The sequence below is a fragment of the Podarcis bocagei genome, assembly GCF_964188305.1.
Source record: "Podarcis bocagei genome assembly, chromosome: 18".
Taxonomy (NCBI): domain Eukaryota; kingdom Metazoa; phylum Chordata; class Lepidosauria; order Squamata; family Lacertidae; genus Podarcis; species Podarcis bocagei.
The window spans coordinates 5,202,112-5,218,633 of NC_138144.1; the positions used below are offsets into that span (position 1 = coordinate 5,202,112).

The 16,522-nt window shown below is 47.9% G+C and overlaps 1 protein-coding gene across 4 annotated transcripts in view; it reads right to left on the reverse strand.

The window, feature by feature from the left end:
- Positions 1 to 16,522, reverse strand: part of ACSBG2 (acyl-CoA synthetase bubblegum family member 2) — a gene marked incomplete at its 5' end in the record, with an annotated part of 56,068 nt that overhangs the window by 2,929 nt on the left and 36,617 nt on the right. For 3 of the 4 annotated variants that reach the window (XM_081177725.1, XM_081177724.1, XM_081177727.1), the window contains 8 exons: positions 1,170 to 1,416; positions 4,301 to 4,440; positions 6,445 to 6,662; positions 8,330 to 8,563; positions 10,216 to 10,257; positions 11,745 to 11,926; positions 14,491 to 14,667; positions 15,979 to 16,128. In XM_081177725.1, the coding sequence (XP_081033851.1) occupies positions 1,170 to 1,416; positions 4,301 to 4,440; positions 6,445 to 6,662; positions 8,330 to 8,563; positions 10,216 to 10,257; positions 11,745 to 11,926; positions 14,491 to 14,667; positions 15,979 to 16,128 (1,390 nt within the window). The remainder of the gene's footprint in view (positions 1 to 1,169; positions 1,417 to 4,300; positions 4,441 to 6,444; positions 6,663 to 8,329; positions 8,564 to 10,215; positions 10,258 to 11,744; positions 11,927 to 14,490; positions 14,668 to 15,978; positions 16,129 to 16,522) is intronic. The other variant, XM_081177726.1, reaches the window with a different exon arrangement.

Genomic DNA, 16,522 nt, shown 5'->3' on the forward strand with positions numbered 1-16,522 from the left:
CATGACCCAGAAACTGTACGCCGGTTCCCTCGGCCAATAAAGCGAGATGAGCGCCGCAACCCCAGAGTCGGTCACGACTAGACATAATGGTCAGGGGTCCCTTTACCTTTAAGAAAACTACAGAGGATAAATAAGAAACCAACACGATGGACTATGCATGGAAGAATGAAAGCCCCTTTTGGAATATCTGAAAAAATACCGTAATCAGATGAAATCACGAGCAGGATTTGAAATACTGATAACATATGAAATAGAGGGATATTTCTTAGGGGAAATGTTTACAAGAAGGCAGGATGTAAATGGGTTGAGAGGTAAAAGGTAAAGGACCCCTGGGTGGTTAAGTCCAGTCAAAGGCGACTTTGGGGTTGCGGCGCTCATCTCGCTTTCAGCCCGAGGGAGCCGGCGTTTGTCCGCAGACAGCTTTCCGGGTCATGTGGCCAGCAGGACTAAACCACTTCTGGTGCAACAGGAGACCATGATGGAAACCAGAGCGCATGGAAACGCCGTTTACCTTCCTGCCGCAGTGGTACCTATTTATCTACTTGCACTGGCACGCTTTCAAACTGCTCAGGGGTCAGCAAACTTTTCCAGCAGGGGGCCAGTCCACTGTCCCTCAGACCTTGTGGGGGGCTGGACTATAATTTTTTTGGGGGGGGGATGAACGAATTCCTATGGCCCACAAATAACCCAAAGATGCATTTTCAATAAAAACACACTTTCTATTCATGTCAAAACACCAGGCAGGCCCCACAAATAACCCAGAGATGAATTTTAAATCAAAGGACACATTCTACTCATGTAAAAACACGCTGATTCCCGGACCGTCCGCGGGCCGGATTTGGAAGGCGATTGGGCCGGATCCGGCCCCCGGGCCTGAGGTTGCCTACTCCTGTGCTAGGTTGGCAGGAGCTGGAACAGAGCAACGGGAGCTCACTCCATCGCGGGGACTCGAACCGCTGACCTTCTGATCGGCAAGCCCAAGAGGCTCAGTGGTTTAGACAATAGGGCCATCTGTGTCAGGGATAGGAAGTAAGAACAGCCTGGAGTGCTGTTCTTAAGTTTAAAGAGAAACATAACAAATGTGGAACTTGGAATACGTATGGTAAGATTTTAAAGTTCAATAAAAACGCGACTACTGAAGGAAAAGGACACCTGCTTCACCCACTCACCCAGTTCTCCGCCTGCGATGGAGAAATCCTTGTCTAGAAGCATCCACTTTTGGATTTTCTGAGCGTTCGAAGTGGCTCGTTCGTTGACGGATGTGACCCCTTTCTGAATGGCGCTGTACACCGCCGGGTCTTTGTTGTTCACAATGTCGGACACTTTGGTGGCTTTGCTGCCCAGTTTATGGCAGAACTCGATGGCTTGAGGCGTCAGCTCATCTTCCGGGTCTCCGGTTTCTAGGTTCACCATGCACTGGAACGGGAGAATTCAAAAGGAGCGGCGCAGGTGCGTCAGCCAACACAGGAGGCCACAACGTGGACCCAGATCCTTTCCACACATCTTTCCAACCCAAGTCCTGCTGAATTACTGGACTGAAGAAGTTAGGCCACATTCTCCCCCCTCTCAGAGGGAGAAGACAAGGGAGCAGAATGAGGAGGAGGAAGTTGAAAGAGTGACAGGGCTTCGGGAGAAGGGGGAGTCTGTGGCAGAGAGCAGTGCAGAAATCAGGCTGGAGGAAAGGGGAGCCAGGAGACAAGAGATGAAAGGTCTCCCCCTTCTGCTCCCTTCCCTGCTAGTCTCCCAGAACCAGAAGAGGTGTGAAGAGGGTGCAGTACAGACAGACACGCTGGCAGAATCTCAGATCGCTTGGGAAGGACCCAGGAGAAGCACAGCCAGTTGTGGGAAGACACAGTCCCTGCAACTTGTTAGGATTCCTGCTCTACGAATGCAGTCATGGGATTCTTGTCTATCACATGACGGTGTATGTTTTGACTCCACAGAGTGGGAAGTGACGGAGACAGGATGTTTGTGTTACTGTGTTCCGTGAAGTGGGACTCTTGTCCTTTGTTCTTTTTCTCTTTGCTGTCTGATGCTAGAGAGAGAGGGAGCCATGTTGCAGGGCTCCGTGTGTGTTTATATGTAAATAAAGTAGATCAGCCAAAAACGCTGAGTTGCTGAGGTCTGTTACACAAACTCTGCGGATCCCTAAGTGTGCCGGTGTCGGTTGGCATCGGTCGCTGTGATGTTCGGGCAGAAGAAAGCTTATGAACCTCCCAAACGATTGACCAGGAGGGAGAGAACATGCCAGTTGGGTATGTGTCTCTGCAAGGGTCCTACTCGAGTGTAGGCTGAACTCCTGACACAACTGCCTTGGGGAGGGGAGAGGCAAGATCTACAGGAAAGAGTTGCTGTGCTCTCTATGTCTGTGCTGTGCTGAATAAAGAGTCAACTTCATGAACAGCTTGTTACAAGAATGTTAAGGTCTCAAATATAGAATAAATATTCATAAATGCTCATATTCATATATCTAAATATATGAACCATGTGTCTGAAATAGTACGGGAGAGCCATCCTGAAGCCATTTTGACTCTCCCAGTGACCTCAAATATTCCTTTGCAGAAAGGGAGGCAAATGGGGAAAGCCTTCCCATTGCCTTTTCGCTTGCAAATCCTGTCTTAAGGGCGTATTTGTGAATGAATAGGGTGAGCCTGTGACCTGGACTCAGGAGCTAAAAAAAGAATGACCAGGCTGCCCAGGCAATAAAATCAGTGACCATTATCAGGTATCCTGGCAGGCAGGATTTCTGCTGTAGACCGCCCCATTCTGTGATGTATGTATGATGTGTGGTTTTTTTGGGGGGGTGGTCTTGGGTGAACAATTTCAAGAGTCTATATAAGGGCTTGTGCAACATTGTTCTGGGTTCTCTGCTCCTCCTGTGTGTGGTGAGTGGGGACCCTGTTGCAAAACTTTAATAAAGATCAGGCTTACTAGCTGCTTTGCTTCTCAATATTCTCTGGTTGGCCTCTCTTATTTCCTCCTACGGATAGGGAACCCACTTAAGGACTCTATACGGGCTCCGGAATACCCCGTAAGGCAGACATGTCCAAAGTCAGTTTCGGGGGCCTAATCCGGCCCACAGGTCAGTTTAATCTGGTCCTTATAATAATAATAATAATAATTTATTATTTATACCCTGCCCATCTGGCTGAGTTTCCCCAGCCACTCTGGGCAGCTCCCAATCAAGTGTTAAACAGTACAGCGTTCAATATTAAAAACTTCCCTGAACAGGGCTGCCTTCAGATGTCTTTTACATATAGGATAGCTGCTTATTGCTTTCACATCTGAAGGGAGGGCGTTCCACAGGGTGGGCGCCACCACCGAGAAGGCCCTCTGTCTGGTTCCCTGTAACCTCCCTTCTCGCAGTGAGGGAACTGCCAGAAGGCCCTCAGGAGATGGACCCAGGTGTCCGGGCTGGACGATGGGGGTGGAGACGCTCCTTCAGTTATACTGGGCCGTTTAGGGCTTTAAAGGTCAGCACCAACACTTTGAATTGTGCTTGGAAGCATACTGGGAGCCAATGCAGATCTCTCAGAACCGGTGTTATGTGGTCCCGGCGGCTGCTCCCAGTCACCAGTCTAGCTGCCGCATTCTGGATTAACTGCAGTTTCCGGGTCACCTTCAAAGTTTATTTCCTGGGGTAAAATCCTAAAAAAAAACACCTCAACAACTTCAATCCTAAAAAAAAGGTCAACTGTGGTCGGCCCTCACGGCCCTTCACTTCATCAGATCTGGCCCCTCTTTGAAAAAAGTTTGGACACCACTGCGGAAAGGGAGCAGTTTTTTCTTATAACAAGCTTTGCGGCTGTCCCACTCCCAATCACTGCCCTGAGACGGAAACACACGTCAAGATTGGGAAAGGAGACACAGACGATTGAAGAATGGAGGATGAAGTTAATGGACTATGCAGAACTAGATAAACTAACAGGAAGGATTCGAAACCGGCGGGACCAGAAATTCACGGAAGACTGGAGTAAATTTACGGACTATTTGAAAATTAATTGTGAAGAACAGACGACGTTTGTAGGTTTGCAAGACGTTTTGTGAGGAGTATTATTGGAATTATTGCAAAAATGGAGAAGGGGGAGGATGATTTGTTAAGAGATGTAAAGGCAATATAAAGTTAAGGAATGCATAAGAAGTGATTAAAACGGTGGATCATCAGAGGTGCTGATGGAAGTCTAAAGAGATTGTATAAGTGATAAGTTTTGTGGTACATTTTTTAATTTATATGTTAAAATCAATAAAAATTATTAAAAAAAAAAGATTGGGGAAGGAGACAGGAAATAGCAGGACTTACCTTCAGAGTCATGAGCATCGCAAGGAATTTGGCCTTGTCCCCTATCAACATGACGTTGCTGAGGATGGGGACCGCCTCTTTGATGGCATCCTCGATAGGGACTGGAGGGATGTTTTCGCCACCGGCTGTGATGATTAGCTCTGGAAGGAGACGACACGGCATAAGCCATCAGGAACCTAAACACACCTGAGCTACATTTCATTATACAGTGGTACCTCGGATTAAGTACTTACAGTGGTGCCTCAGGTTACATACGCCTCAGGTTACAGACGCTTCAGGTTACAGACTCCGCTAACCCAGAAATACCTTGGGTTAAGAACTTTGCTTCAGGATGAGAACAGAAATCGTGCTCCGGCGGCGTGGCAGCAGTGGGAGGCCCCATTAGCTAAAGTGGTGCTTCAGGTTAAGAACAGTTTCAGGTTAAGAACGGACCTCCGGAACGAATTAAGTACTTAACCCAAGGTACCACTGTAAAGGTAAAGGTACCCCTGCCCGTACGGGCCAGTCGTGTCCGACTCTAGGGTTGTGCGCCCATCTCACTTAAGAAGCCGGGGGCCAGCGCTGTCCGGAGACACTTCCAGGTCACGTGGCCAGCGTGACAAAGCTGCTCTGGCGAGCCAGCGCAGCACACGGAACGCCGTTTACCTTCCTGCTATAAAGCGGTACCTATTTATCTACTTGCACTTAGGGGTGCTTTCGAACTGCTAGGTGGGCAGGAGCTGGGGCCGAAAGACAGGAGCGCACCCCGCCGCGGGGATTCGAACCGCCGACCATATGATCGGCAAGTCCTAGGCACTGAGGTTTTACCCACAGCGCCACCCACGTCCCCAAGCTACCACTGTACTTAGAACCAAAAGGTCTTTAGTTTGTGGGTGGGATTTAGGTTGTTTTAAATGAATTCGTTTATTTGTTATAGCAGTTCTGTGTATGTTTGTTTACTGACTGAGGGAAGCATAATTATATCTGCTTACTTCCAACGATAACTTACTCTGCTTTATGTATTTGAAAACCTAATAAAAAATATTTAATCGTAACAATATAAATGTATTATTACTACTAATTGCTAGGAATTAAGTACTTAACCCGAGGCACCACTGTAATTCGTTCCGGAGGTCCGTTCTTAACCTGAAACTGTTATTAACCTGAAGCACCACTTTAACGGGGCCTCCTGCTGCTGCCACTGCATGATTTCTGTTCTCATCCTGAAGCAAAGTTCTTAACCTGAAGCACTATTTCTGGGTTAGCGGAGTCTGTAACCTGAAGCGTATGTAACCCCAGGTACCACTGTACCACTCTGTTCTCCCTTGGTCAGACCACACCTGGAATACGGTGTCCAATTCCGGGCACCACAGCTCAGGAGGCTTTGGGCGGCTATTCCTGAAGCCAGGAGAGCAACAGGGATCAGCGCGCACCGATCCCTCTTGCTCTCCTGGCTTCGCTTCGCTGGAGAGCCTCTGCGCAGCTTTCCCTCTCTGCGCAGCGCCCCTTCAGTGAAGCGGGAGGAGAAACGAGCCCCTTCTATTTCTCTTCCCGCTTCGCTGGAGAGGCGCTGAGCAGAGAGGGAGAGAATATTTCCCCCCCGCCTTGTTGTCCTCCTCTAAAACTAGGTGCGTCTTATGGTCGGGTGCGTCTTATAGAGCGAAAAATACGGCGCTTTGTGTATACATGTTGGAAATTATATTATAGTAAGTCCTGAAATGTAATATGATGTTTACCGATGTACAGTGGTGCCTCGCAAGACAAAAAGAATCCGTTCTGTGATTCTCTTCATCTAGCGGTTTTTTTCGTCTTGCGAAGCAAGCCCATTGACGGATTAGCGGATTAGCGCTATTAGAGGCTTTTAGCGGCTTATCTGCTGATCGGATCAGCTGATAAGCGGCTTAGAAAAAGGGGGGGAGGGAAAAAAAAACCACAGGAACTCGCAAGACATTGTCGTCTTGCGAAGCAAGCCCATAGGAGTTTCCTTTTGCGAAGCACCTCCAAAACGGAAAACTTTTGTCTAGCGAGTTTTCCGTCTTGCGAGGCATTCGTCTTGCGGGGCACCACTGTAATATAAGAATGTTAACAAATAACTAAAATGCAAATTCAAAAAAAAAAAAGGATTCTGGTTCTTCCGAGGACCGTGAGAAGGGGGCCTTGTTTACCTTTGATTCTTCCCGTGATGTAGAGGAACCCGTCTGCGTCGTGCCTGCCAAGGTCCCCTGAATGGAGCCAGCCCTCATCATCAATGGCCTCTTTGGTCTTGTCTTCCATGTTCAGGTAACCCATAAAGACATGGCGCCCAGCGAAGCAAATTTCACCGACGCCTTCGGAGTCTGGCTTGAAGAGCATCGTTCTGCAGCCCGTGATCTCTTTGCCGGAACTGGGGGAAATGCAGGAAAAGTGGCTTGTGAGAAGTCGAGACCAACCGACTTGCCCCTTTCCCAAAAGGAAAACAGCTCGCATGCTCTGTCTGCTATGATGGGGCTTCCCCCTCTTCCCCTATCGATTTCTATCCCCTTCCATCTTTACAAAACGAAGTGTCAGGGAACTGACATCGGAGCTAGAGGCGGAGGGAAGGCTCTCAAATGATGCTGGAGAAGGGCCCAGCAGGGAGAGAGGCAGCTCCGCAGATGGGGAAGCAAATCAGCGCAACACCAGGGATATAGAGGGGCTGATGGGGGAATCGGCGAGAGGGCTCCAGGACTCTTCACCGGACACCAGCGGGGAGAGCACGGGTCCTCCGCTACCCACGCCCACCCTGCGCAGAAGACTTCCACGCAGAGAGAGTAGGAGGAGACTGGGTGTCAAACAACTTTTATGTTGGAAAAGATTTAAGAAACGCCCACTGATGGATTCTGCTAGCGACTGAGGCAGCCACGAAGTGAAGGGCTGCCCAGACTGAAAGGTTTAGCAAGGCAACAAAGCCTGGAGAGGCGGCAACTTACGCACGAGCAACCCATACACATTACACGAAGTAACGTCAAATCGAGTCACATCTAATACAAATTTAAAAGTCGTCTTCCTGCTCCGCTGCCTTGATGTTTCACTAACCACCCTTATTATTTGCTGCTCAATATTACATACATTTCCAAATTACATTTCTAAAAATTTCAAAGGTGCAAGGCTTATTTAGGGGTGCGCCTTACACTAAGCCTCCCAATTTATGTTTTGGTTGGTTTTCTCAAACTCCTGTTTCTTATAGTTTGCAAGTTTATTTTATTGCCTTTAAAGTTTTTGAGACACTGCCCAAAATGGTCAGGGGTGTGTGTCCGTCTGTCCTTTCAAGGCCAAAAAGTTGAGTACGCATGCTTTCATAAGCAGTGGTGGGGGAAGATATTGTTCTGGCAGTCCTTATTTTAAAGCAAACAAGACTTAGTTCAATTATTCTGGGTTTGCACGCAGATCCGAACACAGGGGTCGGTCGGATTACGGGCTTCTCCGAATTCTGAAAAACGGTTTTGGTACGGGGCAGAGAACAGGCACGATTTAAAAGCAATCGGGGAGGGGGCTTGTCGTTTTTAAATCCACAAAACACAGGGCGGGCGCCACCACCGAGAAGGCCCTCTGCCTGGTTCCCTGTAACCTCACTTCTCGCAGGGAAGACTGGTGAATGGGAGCGGCCGCTGAGACCACCCTATCTGCGTAACCTAGCAATTCTAAAATATAGACGCGCTTTTACTCTTGCAAGATTGAATGTACTGCCCTCGGCTGGACTTGAGGGACGATTCCAACAGATTCCACACGCAAAACGCTTATGTCCCTGTGGAGATGGCAGTCATGAATTGGTGGCGCATGCCCTTCTGGCTTGCCCTCTTTATAAAGACTTGAGGAATGAGATTATCACCCCTCTTTTATTGTCCATTCCGGGTCGCCCAGCCACTGCCCCCATGTCCTTTCTCTTGGCAGATCAAGATGAGAAGGCGACAGCAAAGGTGGCAAGGTTTTTAGCTGGAGCAATCAGAATAACACCCACTATTTGACTATTGATTCCAACAAAAGTTGCAGGATCACCCCCCCTCCCAAAATAAATACAAATTACGCCCCTACCTTCCCAGTTTGTACGAACTCGGGAACGAAGCCGTGTGAGGCCCTGAGCTCTCGCTCATGCCGTATAGCTCATATATACAAATGTCGAGGCTCAGGAAATATTCCAGGGTGTCTCTTGTGATGGGAGCGGCTCCTGTGTAGCATTTGGTGCAGCGGTCCAAGCCCAACTGTTTACGCACTTTCTTGAAGACAAAGCTCCTGGCCAGGCGGAAATTCAGAGGGAGCTCGTCGGAACTGCGGAAATTAGACAGACAGCAATTTACAGAAAAGAACCTAGGTTCAGTCCATGGCTAGAACTCTCTCAGTGAGTGTCAACAATTCGTTCTGCTTGCGTGGTTGTGTCGCGCCGGTTGAGACTTTTGATCTCAGGGTCTTGGATTCGAGCCCCACATCGGGTAAAAATATTCCTGCACTGCAGGTAGTTGGACTTAAGATGCCCCACAGAGCCTAGGGCTTGCCGATCAGAAGGTCGGCGGTTCGAATCCCCGCAACGACGGGGTGAGCTCCCGTCGCTCGGTCCCTGCTCCTGCCAATCTAGCAGTTCGAAAGCACGTCAAGTGCAAGTAGATAAATAGGTACCACTCCGGCGGGAAGGTAAACGGCGTTTCCGTGCACTGCTCTGGTTCGCCAGAAGCGGCTTAGTTATGCTGGCCACGTGACCCGGAAGCTGTACACCGGCTCCCTTGGCCAATAAAGCGAGATGAGCGCCGCAACCCCAGAGTCGGCCACGACTGGACCTAATGGTCAGGGGTCCCTTTATCTTTTAACAATGCTACGATTCTATGATGGGAGATCAACCGCTCCCAATATATTATTACTGTTTCATTTATTTTTATGTGTTTTTTTGAACGTTTCAGATTTATCAATCCACCATTCCACCTACGACTGCCCCTCCCTCCTTCCATGGTTCCCTCAAAATTTCAATTTCTGCTGCGTATTAGAGTTACGCTATACCTTCACCTAATCTCACAGGAAAAACGAAGATTTCACTCCCCGCTGCTGCTCTCACTTCAAATCCGATTTGCTCCCTAACATTTTGACACTGAGTTTTTAAGTAAGGGTTGCTAAATGTTCGGAGATTCCCAAGACATAGCTGGGATTTTGCCGTCTGAGAGGAAATCGCTAAAATGATCGCTTGGGGGGGGGGGACGGGACCAAACCAATATCCTGCAAACATTTTCTTCTTTAAAATCAGTATTTATTTCAATTGTTGAGTTTGCCTCTTGTGCCCTTCCTCCCAGATTAGACCAGGGCAGCAACCAGCAAGTGGTGAAATAATCAGAAGAATTTGATCGTTGCAGGTTCGATCGACAACTGTACAGTCCAGCATTGCAGGGGACTGGACTAGATGATTTTCAGAGTCCCCTTTCCTTTTTTTTTAAAAAAAATAATTTTTATTAACTGGCCAATCACATCAAATTAAATCATATCACATAAATTCCGAATTACAAAGCCAAATTTTTAAATTTTGTTGGGGGGACCCATCTTTCAAGATCCGAAGGGGAATTCTGATCATCTTCTTGCTGCTGCGTTAATGTCCCAATCAGTCCCAATCAGTTCAAACAGAGTTCATAATTCTATCCCATCTTATCTTGCTGTTTCCACATCACATCTTGTTCATATATTTTCTCTTTTTTTCTTTATGACCTCTTCTGATAGTCTCCTTAAGCCGGTAAACACCAATAGTAATAATTCATGGTCCCCTTTCCAACTCTATTCTATGGTTCTATATTAAAAACAGTTACAGCCTTTTACAGCAGGGCTTCAAAATCCTGTCGATAAAGAGGCACAACAACAACAAGAACAACAACAACAACTGGGGTGTGTGTGTGTGTGCTTCTCAACAGTTCACGTTTAACTGTACAAACTTCTTAAAAAAGTTATACCTGTCTTCTTCCCTTGAGCGTTGTGAGCCTCCAGTTTTAAGTCTGAATGGGGGGAGGAAAGAAGAAGAAAAGGCCCCCTCATCTTATCAGGAGTTTCACAAGTTTGTGAAGCTCTTGAGTTTTGCAGGGTCCAAGCGGAACGCTGCCATACTATAATAATAATGGTAATAATGGTAGCTGCCATACTATAATAATAATGGTAATAATGGTAAGGATAATGATAATGCTAATGGTAATGATAATGATAATTTATTCATACCCCGCCCATCTGGCTGGTGGCTTCCAACAAAAGATTAAAAATACATTAAAACATCAGTCATTAAAAACTTCCCTAAACAGGGATGTCTTCTAAACATCAGATAGTTGTTTATTTCCTTGACATCTGATTGGAGGGCGTTCCACAGGGTGGGTGCCATCACTGAGAAGGCCCTCTGCCTGGTTCCCTGTAACCTCACTTCTCGCAGGGAAGACTGGTGACTGAGAGCGGCCGCTGAGACCACCCTATATGCCCCCGTGACCTTTCTCTTGGCAGATCAAGCTGAGAAGGCGACAGCAAAGGTGTCAAGGTTTTTAGCTGGGGCAATCAGAATAAGATCTACTATTTGACTATTGATTCAAAACTCTAAAATGTATTTTATATAATTGACTTTTTATTTCTATTCTTTGTATATCGTATTGTTGTTTTATTGCTATGACCGATGGCTGACGCAAATAAAGATACATTCATTCATTCATAAATGATACGTTGAGGAGGAGGAGGAGGAGGAGGAGAAGACGACAACGAAGACGAATTTGGATTGATATCTTGGCTTTCACTCACCTTAAGGAGTCTCAAAGTAGCCAACAATCTCCTTTCCCTTCCTCCCCCACAACAAACACTCTGTGAGGTGAGTGGGGCTGAGAGACTTCAGAGAAGTGTGACTGGCCCAAGGTCACCCAGCAGCTGCATGTGGAGGAGCGGAGATGCGAACCCGGTTCACGAGATTACGAGTCCACCACTCTAACCACTACACCACGCTATAGGTCATAATATTGAAAAGGCAGCTCAGGAGAAATTATGGATCACAGATATGAAATTTAAAGCACGCTATACATTAGATCATGGGACGTGGGTGGCGCTGTGGGTTAAACCACAGAGCCTAGGACTTGCCGATCAGAAGGTAGGTGGTTCGAATCCCCACAATGGACGGGGTGAGCTCCCGTTGCTCGGTCCCTGCTCCTGCCCACCTAGCAGTTCGTAAGCACATCAAAGTGCAAGTAGATAAATAGGTACCTCTCCGGCGGGAAGGTAAACGGCGTTTCCGTGCGCTGCTCTGGTTCGCCAGAAGCGTTTTAGTCATGCTGGCCACATGACCCGGAAGCTGTAAGCCAGCTCCCTTGGCCAATAAAGCGAGATGAGTGCCGCAACCCCAGAGTCGGTCACGACTGGACCTAACGGTCAGGTGTCCCTTTACCTTTAGACATTAGGTCCCTGCTGTTCTACCCCCAGGGGTCTGGGACCCAATACAATGCCACCACGTTCTTCCTACCCATTGATTCGTCTCAGGTTGGTCTCCAGACCGACGACTTTTGCCCAGGCGGCGATCCGCTTCTTCAAGGCAGAGAACTTCATCCCAGCGGCTTTCATCCTCTCCTGCATCTTCTCCCAGACGCGAGGGACCCCCAGGAACGCCGTGGGCCGCACTTCCTTGAGGGTCTCCACCAAAGTGCCCTGGCGGGACATAAAATTTCGAGAGAGGGAGTTGAAGGTCAGGTGGGAGCAAAGGGGTCCGGGGTTCATTCCGCAGGGGGAGACCTGGAGTTTAGATTAGTAAAAATGTATGTGCTGTAAACAGGACGCGGGTGGCGCCGTGGGTTAAACCACTGAGCCTAGGGCTTGCCGATCAGAAGGTAGGCGGTTCGAATCCCCGCGATGGGGTGAGCTCCCGTTGCTCGGTCCCTGCTCCTGCCAACCTAGCAGTTCAAAAGCACGTCAAAGTGCAAGTAGATAAATAGGTACCACTCCGGCGGGAAGGTAAACGGCGTTTCCGTGCGCTGCTCTGGTTCGCCAGAAGCAGCTTAGTCATGCCGGCCACATGACCCGGAAGCTGCACACCGGCTCCCTCGGCCAATAAAGCGAGATGAACGCCGCAACCCCAGAGTCGGCCATGACTGGACCTAATGGTCAGGGGTCCCTTTACCTTTTTATGTGCTGTAAACACAGCTGTTAAAATGGGAAACATCAGAAAAGGGAGGGTGGGAAGTCAAGAAGGAACTTTGTGGGACTGGGTGAGGATACGAGAATTCTGGGACATAATATACAACGAACTTAATATGGTTTTCAAATTCTCCTTCCCCAGAAAACCCCAGAAGCCTTTCTGTTAGGTATCATGTCCAGTGATAGGACTGGAAGAAATCTAAAGAATATTTAGCTAAATATTGTGGTATAAAATAAATATGGTATAAGATAAATATGTGGTATAAGATAAATATGTGGTATAAGGTAAGATAAATAGAAAATCCTTGGAAGTATCAAATAGGCTTAGGGGTAGAATAGGAATAGGTTTTAGTAAGTATTAAGGACTAAAATAATAGTAAAGGAGAAGAGGTTAGTAAACCAAAGGAGTTAGTATTATTAGAAATATGAATTTGGAGAACTGTTATAAAAGTGATATAATGAATGTGAAGAAATTGGGTACCAGAAGATATAATTTCCCCTGTGTTTAGTTTATTGCTGTGTTTTCTTTGTTGAGTGTTGTCAGGGGTTCAGAAGCAGAGACGCAGAGAAGGGAGGAGACAGAGAGCGAGGGGGAGGAATACGAAGGAAAGATGAGTGGGGATGACGAACCGAGATCGCCGAGCTTATCCAGTGAGTCCGAGGATTCCCAGAAGGGAGCGCCAGCAGTCAGAGCAAGGGGGGAAAGCAGGGGGACACCCCAGGAAGAAGGGTCCAGAGAGGAATCAGAGAGCAGCAGTTGGAGATCGGGACCCACGTACCCAGACGGGAACAGCGGGGAGAAAGGGGACCAGATATCGGGTTCCGGAGGCTTTCAGAAGGAGGGAGGGCATGAGTCAGGAGTAGTCACGCCCACCTCGGGGAGCGACGAAACGATCAAGAGGAAGGTTGAGAGTTGGGCGCGTGCGCCAAGTTCAAATGTAGCGGAAGCTGGCGCAGTAAGCAGCCCAGAGAGTGAACCAGGTCCCAAAGCCCGCCGCAAGGAGGCGGAAGGGTCAGGGGGGTCCGCGTCAGAAGAGAGTAGGAAAAAGGAGACCCCGGGGGGCAGAAGGACCCAGAGACGGAGGGAAAGGCGCAGGAGGTGGAGCAAGGCTAGGGTATTAAGCTGGTGTGCTAGAGGCGGAGACTCAGACGGGTCTTCGCCGGTCTGACCTAGAAGAAGTAGGGCTGCATATTGCAGTTTGGAAATGGAAGCTGTAATCCAATAAAGACTCTTTTAACCTGAACGCTGGCTAACGTGGTCCTATGTGAGCTGGGACTGAGTGGCAGCCCTGACAAGTGTTTTTATGTTTTTATGTGTTTATCTGATGTTTAAAAGGTTGAAAATCAATAAAAATTTTGAGGGGGGAAAAAGGCATCATGTCCACTGAAATACAAAAAAAAAAAATTAGAACCATCTTTATGTATGCGACTACAGCGGCTAGAATCCTAATAGCAAAAAACTGGAAAACTCTTGACAATTCCCACAAAGCTTGACTGGCAGGTGAAGATGATAAGATACCTGGAACTTGCAAAAATGACTCGGAGAATAAGGAGAAATACAAATCAGGAAATGAGTAAAGAATGGATAATTTTTGAAGAATATATAAAACAATTCTGTGAAAATGCAGATCTCCTGACAGGTTTAGATTGAATCTTGAATATTAAGGATTGCTAGAAACTTAAAAATTTATTCGTGATATGTAAAAGATAAAACAGGAAGTGTGTATAGGTTAAGAATGTGTAGAAAGCACAATAAGGTGATTCGGAAGTCAAAAGTGTGTGTGAAGTTATACCATTTGTTGTTAGTGTGTGTGTAGTTGTTACTGAGGTACTGTGTTTATGTTTGTGTTGTTTTATGTAAATTGTTTTGCAATAAAAAAATTATTTTAAAAAGAAGAAGAAACTGTGGGTTTTTTTAAAAAAAAGAGATTGTGTATGATGATTAATTTTTTGGGAATCTTTTTGGAGATTTAATAAAAAATGACATAGGGAATGGGAAAAAAACACTCAAGTGCTTCTGTGTGTTCTTGCAGGGCTGTGGGTTCTGGGTTTTGGTTTTAAATTTTCCCAAACATCACCTTCAAAGCGTCCGGTTGCGCAAAGCAGATGTGGACTCCAAACGTGATGGGCAGCCAGATGTCAATCATCTGCGCAGCCACGTGGCTGAGAGGCAGGTAGCTGACCACCACCTCCTGACGCTCCGTCGCTTTGCTCAAGCCGACGTAGTTGCCTCCTGCCCGGGCCGTCCAGGTGATCTGCAAAGGCACAACACTTCAGCAAAAACACAACACACACACACACGTAATTATTGTTTTTATTATTTATACCCTGCTCATCTGGCTGGCTTTCCCCAGGCAGTCTGGGCGGCTTCCAGCAAAATATTGTGTTGGGCAACTGTGCCGCTGAAGGACCAGGAGCGCAGCCTGGGAGTCATTTTGGACTGTCCATGGATGCACAGGTCAATTCTGAGTCCAGGGCAGCTCCATCTGGTACGCAGGATGAGACCCTCCCTGTCCGCAGACTGTCTGGCCAGAGTGGTCCATGCTCTGTTTATCTCCCGCTTGGACTACTGCAATGCGCTCTACGTGGGGCTACCTTTGAAGGTGACCCGGAAACTGCAACTAATCCAGAATGCGGCAGCTAGACTGGACTGGGAGTGGCCACCAAGACCATATAACACCGGTCCTGAAAGACCTACATTGGCTCCCAGTACGTTTCCGAGCACAATTCAAAGAGTTGCTGCTGACCTTTAAAGCCCTAAATGTCCTCGGTCCAGTATATCTGAAGGAGCGTCTACGCCCCCATCGTTCTACCCGGACACTGAGGTCCAGCGCCGAGAGCCTTCTGGTGGTTCCCTCACTGTGAGAAGCAAAGCTACAGGGAACCAGGCAGAGGGCCTTCTCGGTAGTGGCGCCTGGCCTGTCTAACGCCCTCCCACCAGATGTCAAAGAGATAAACAACTATCTGACATTTAGGAGACATCTGAAGGCAGACATGTTTAGGGAAGCTTTTAATGACTGATGTTTTAATGTATTTTTAATCTTGTTGGAAGCTGGGGAAACGCAGCCAGATAAGTGGGGTACAAACAAACTATTATTACAGTGGTGCCCCGCATGACGAAAAACACGCTAGACGAAAGAGCTTTCCGTTTTTTGAGTCATTCCGCAAGACAAATTTCCCTATGGGCTTGCTTCGCAAGACGTTTCGTCTTGCGAGTTTGTTTCCTTTTTCTTAAAGCCACTAAGCCGTTAATAGCCGCTAATAGCCGCGCTTCGCAAGACGAAAAAACCGCAGGACGAAGAGACTCGCGGAACGGATTAATTTCGTCTTGCGAGGCACCACTGTATTATTATTATTTTGCCCTTCCCCACCAGAGGCACCTTCATGCCCCCAGTTTCAAAATGGGCTTAATTATAACCGCATTCCTCCTTTTTCACCCATGGCGATTTCTTGCACAACTCAAGTGGCCGGTATCTGATACGGGAGACCAGTTTGAGAGAGATAAGATTTCATCCCCAGGGCTGCGACTCTCCTGAAAGTTTCCCAAAGCGGCGAATCTCACTCACGTTGTCGTGGCTCAACATGACTCCCTTGGGCTGACCCGTCGTCCCCGAGGTATAGATCAGGGTGCAACATTGGTTGGGCTTCTGGGACGCGATGATTTTGTCAAGCTGGTCATCCGAGACGCTGGCCCCAAGCGCCATGAACTCGCTCCACTGCATGAACGAAAGAGACACAAGGGTAAAGGTAAAGGACTCCTGGATGGTTCAGTCCAGTCCAAGGCGACTATAGGGTTTGTGGCGCTCATCTCACTTTCGGGCAGAGGGAGCAGGCAATTGTCCGCACACAGCTTTCCGGGTCATGTGGCCACATGACTAAACCGCTTCTGGTGCAACGGGACACCGTGATGGAAACCAGAGCGCACGGAAACGCCGTTTACTTTCCCGTCACAGTGGTACCTATTTATCTACTTGCACTGGTGTGCTTTCGAGCTGCTAGGTTGGCAGGAGCAGGGATCGAGCAACGGGAGCTCACCCCGTCGTGGGGATTCGAACCGCCGACCTTCTGATCGGCAAGCCCTAGAGGCTAGGTGGTTTAGACAACAGCACT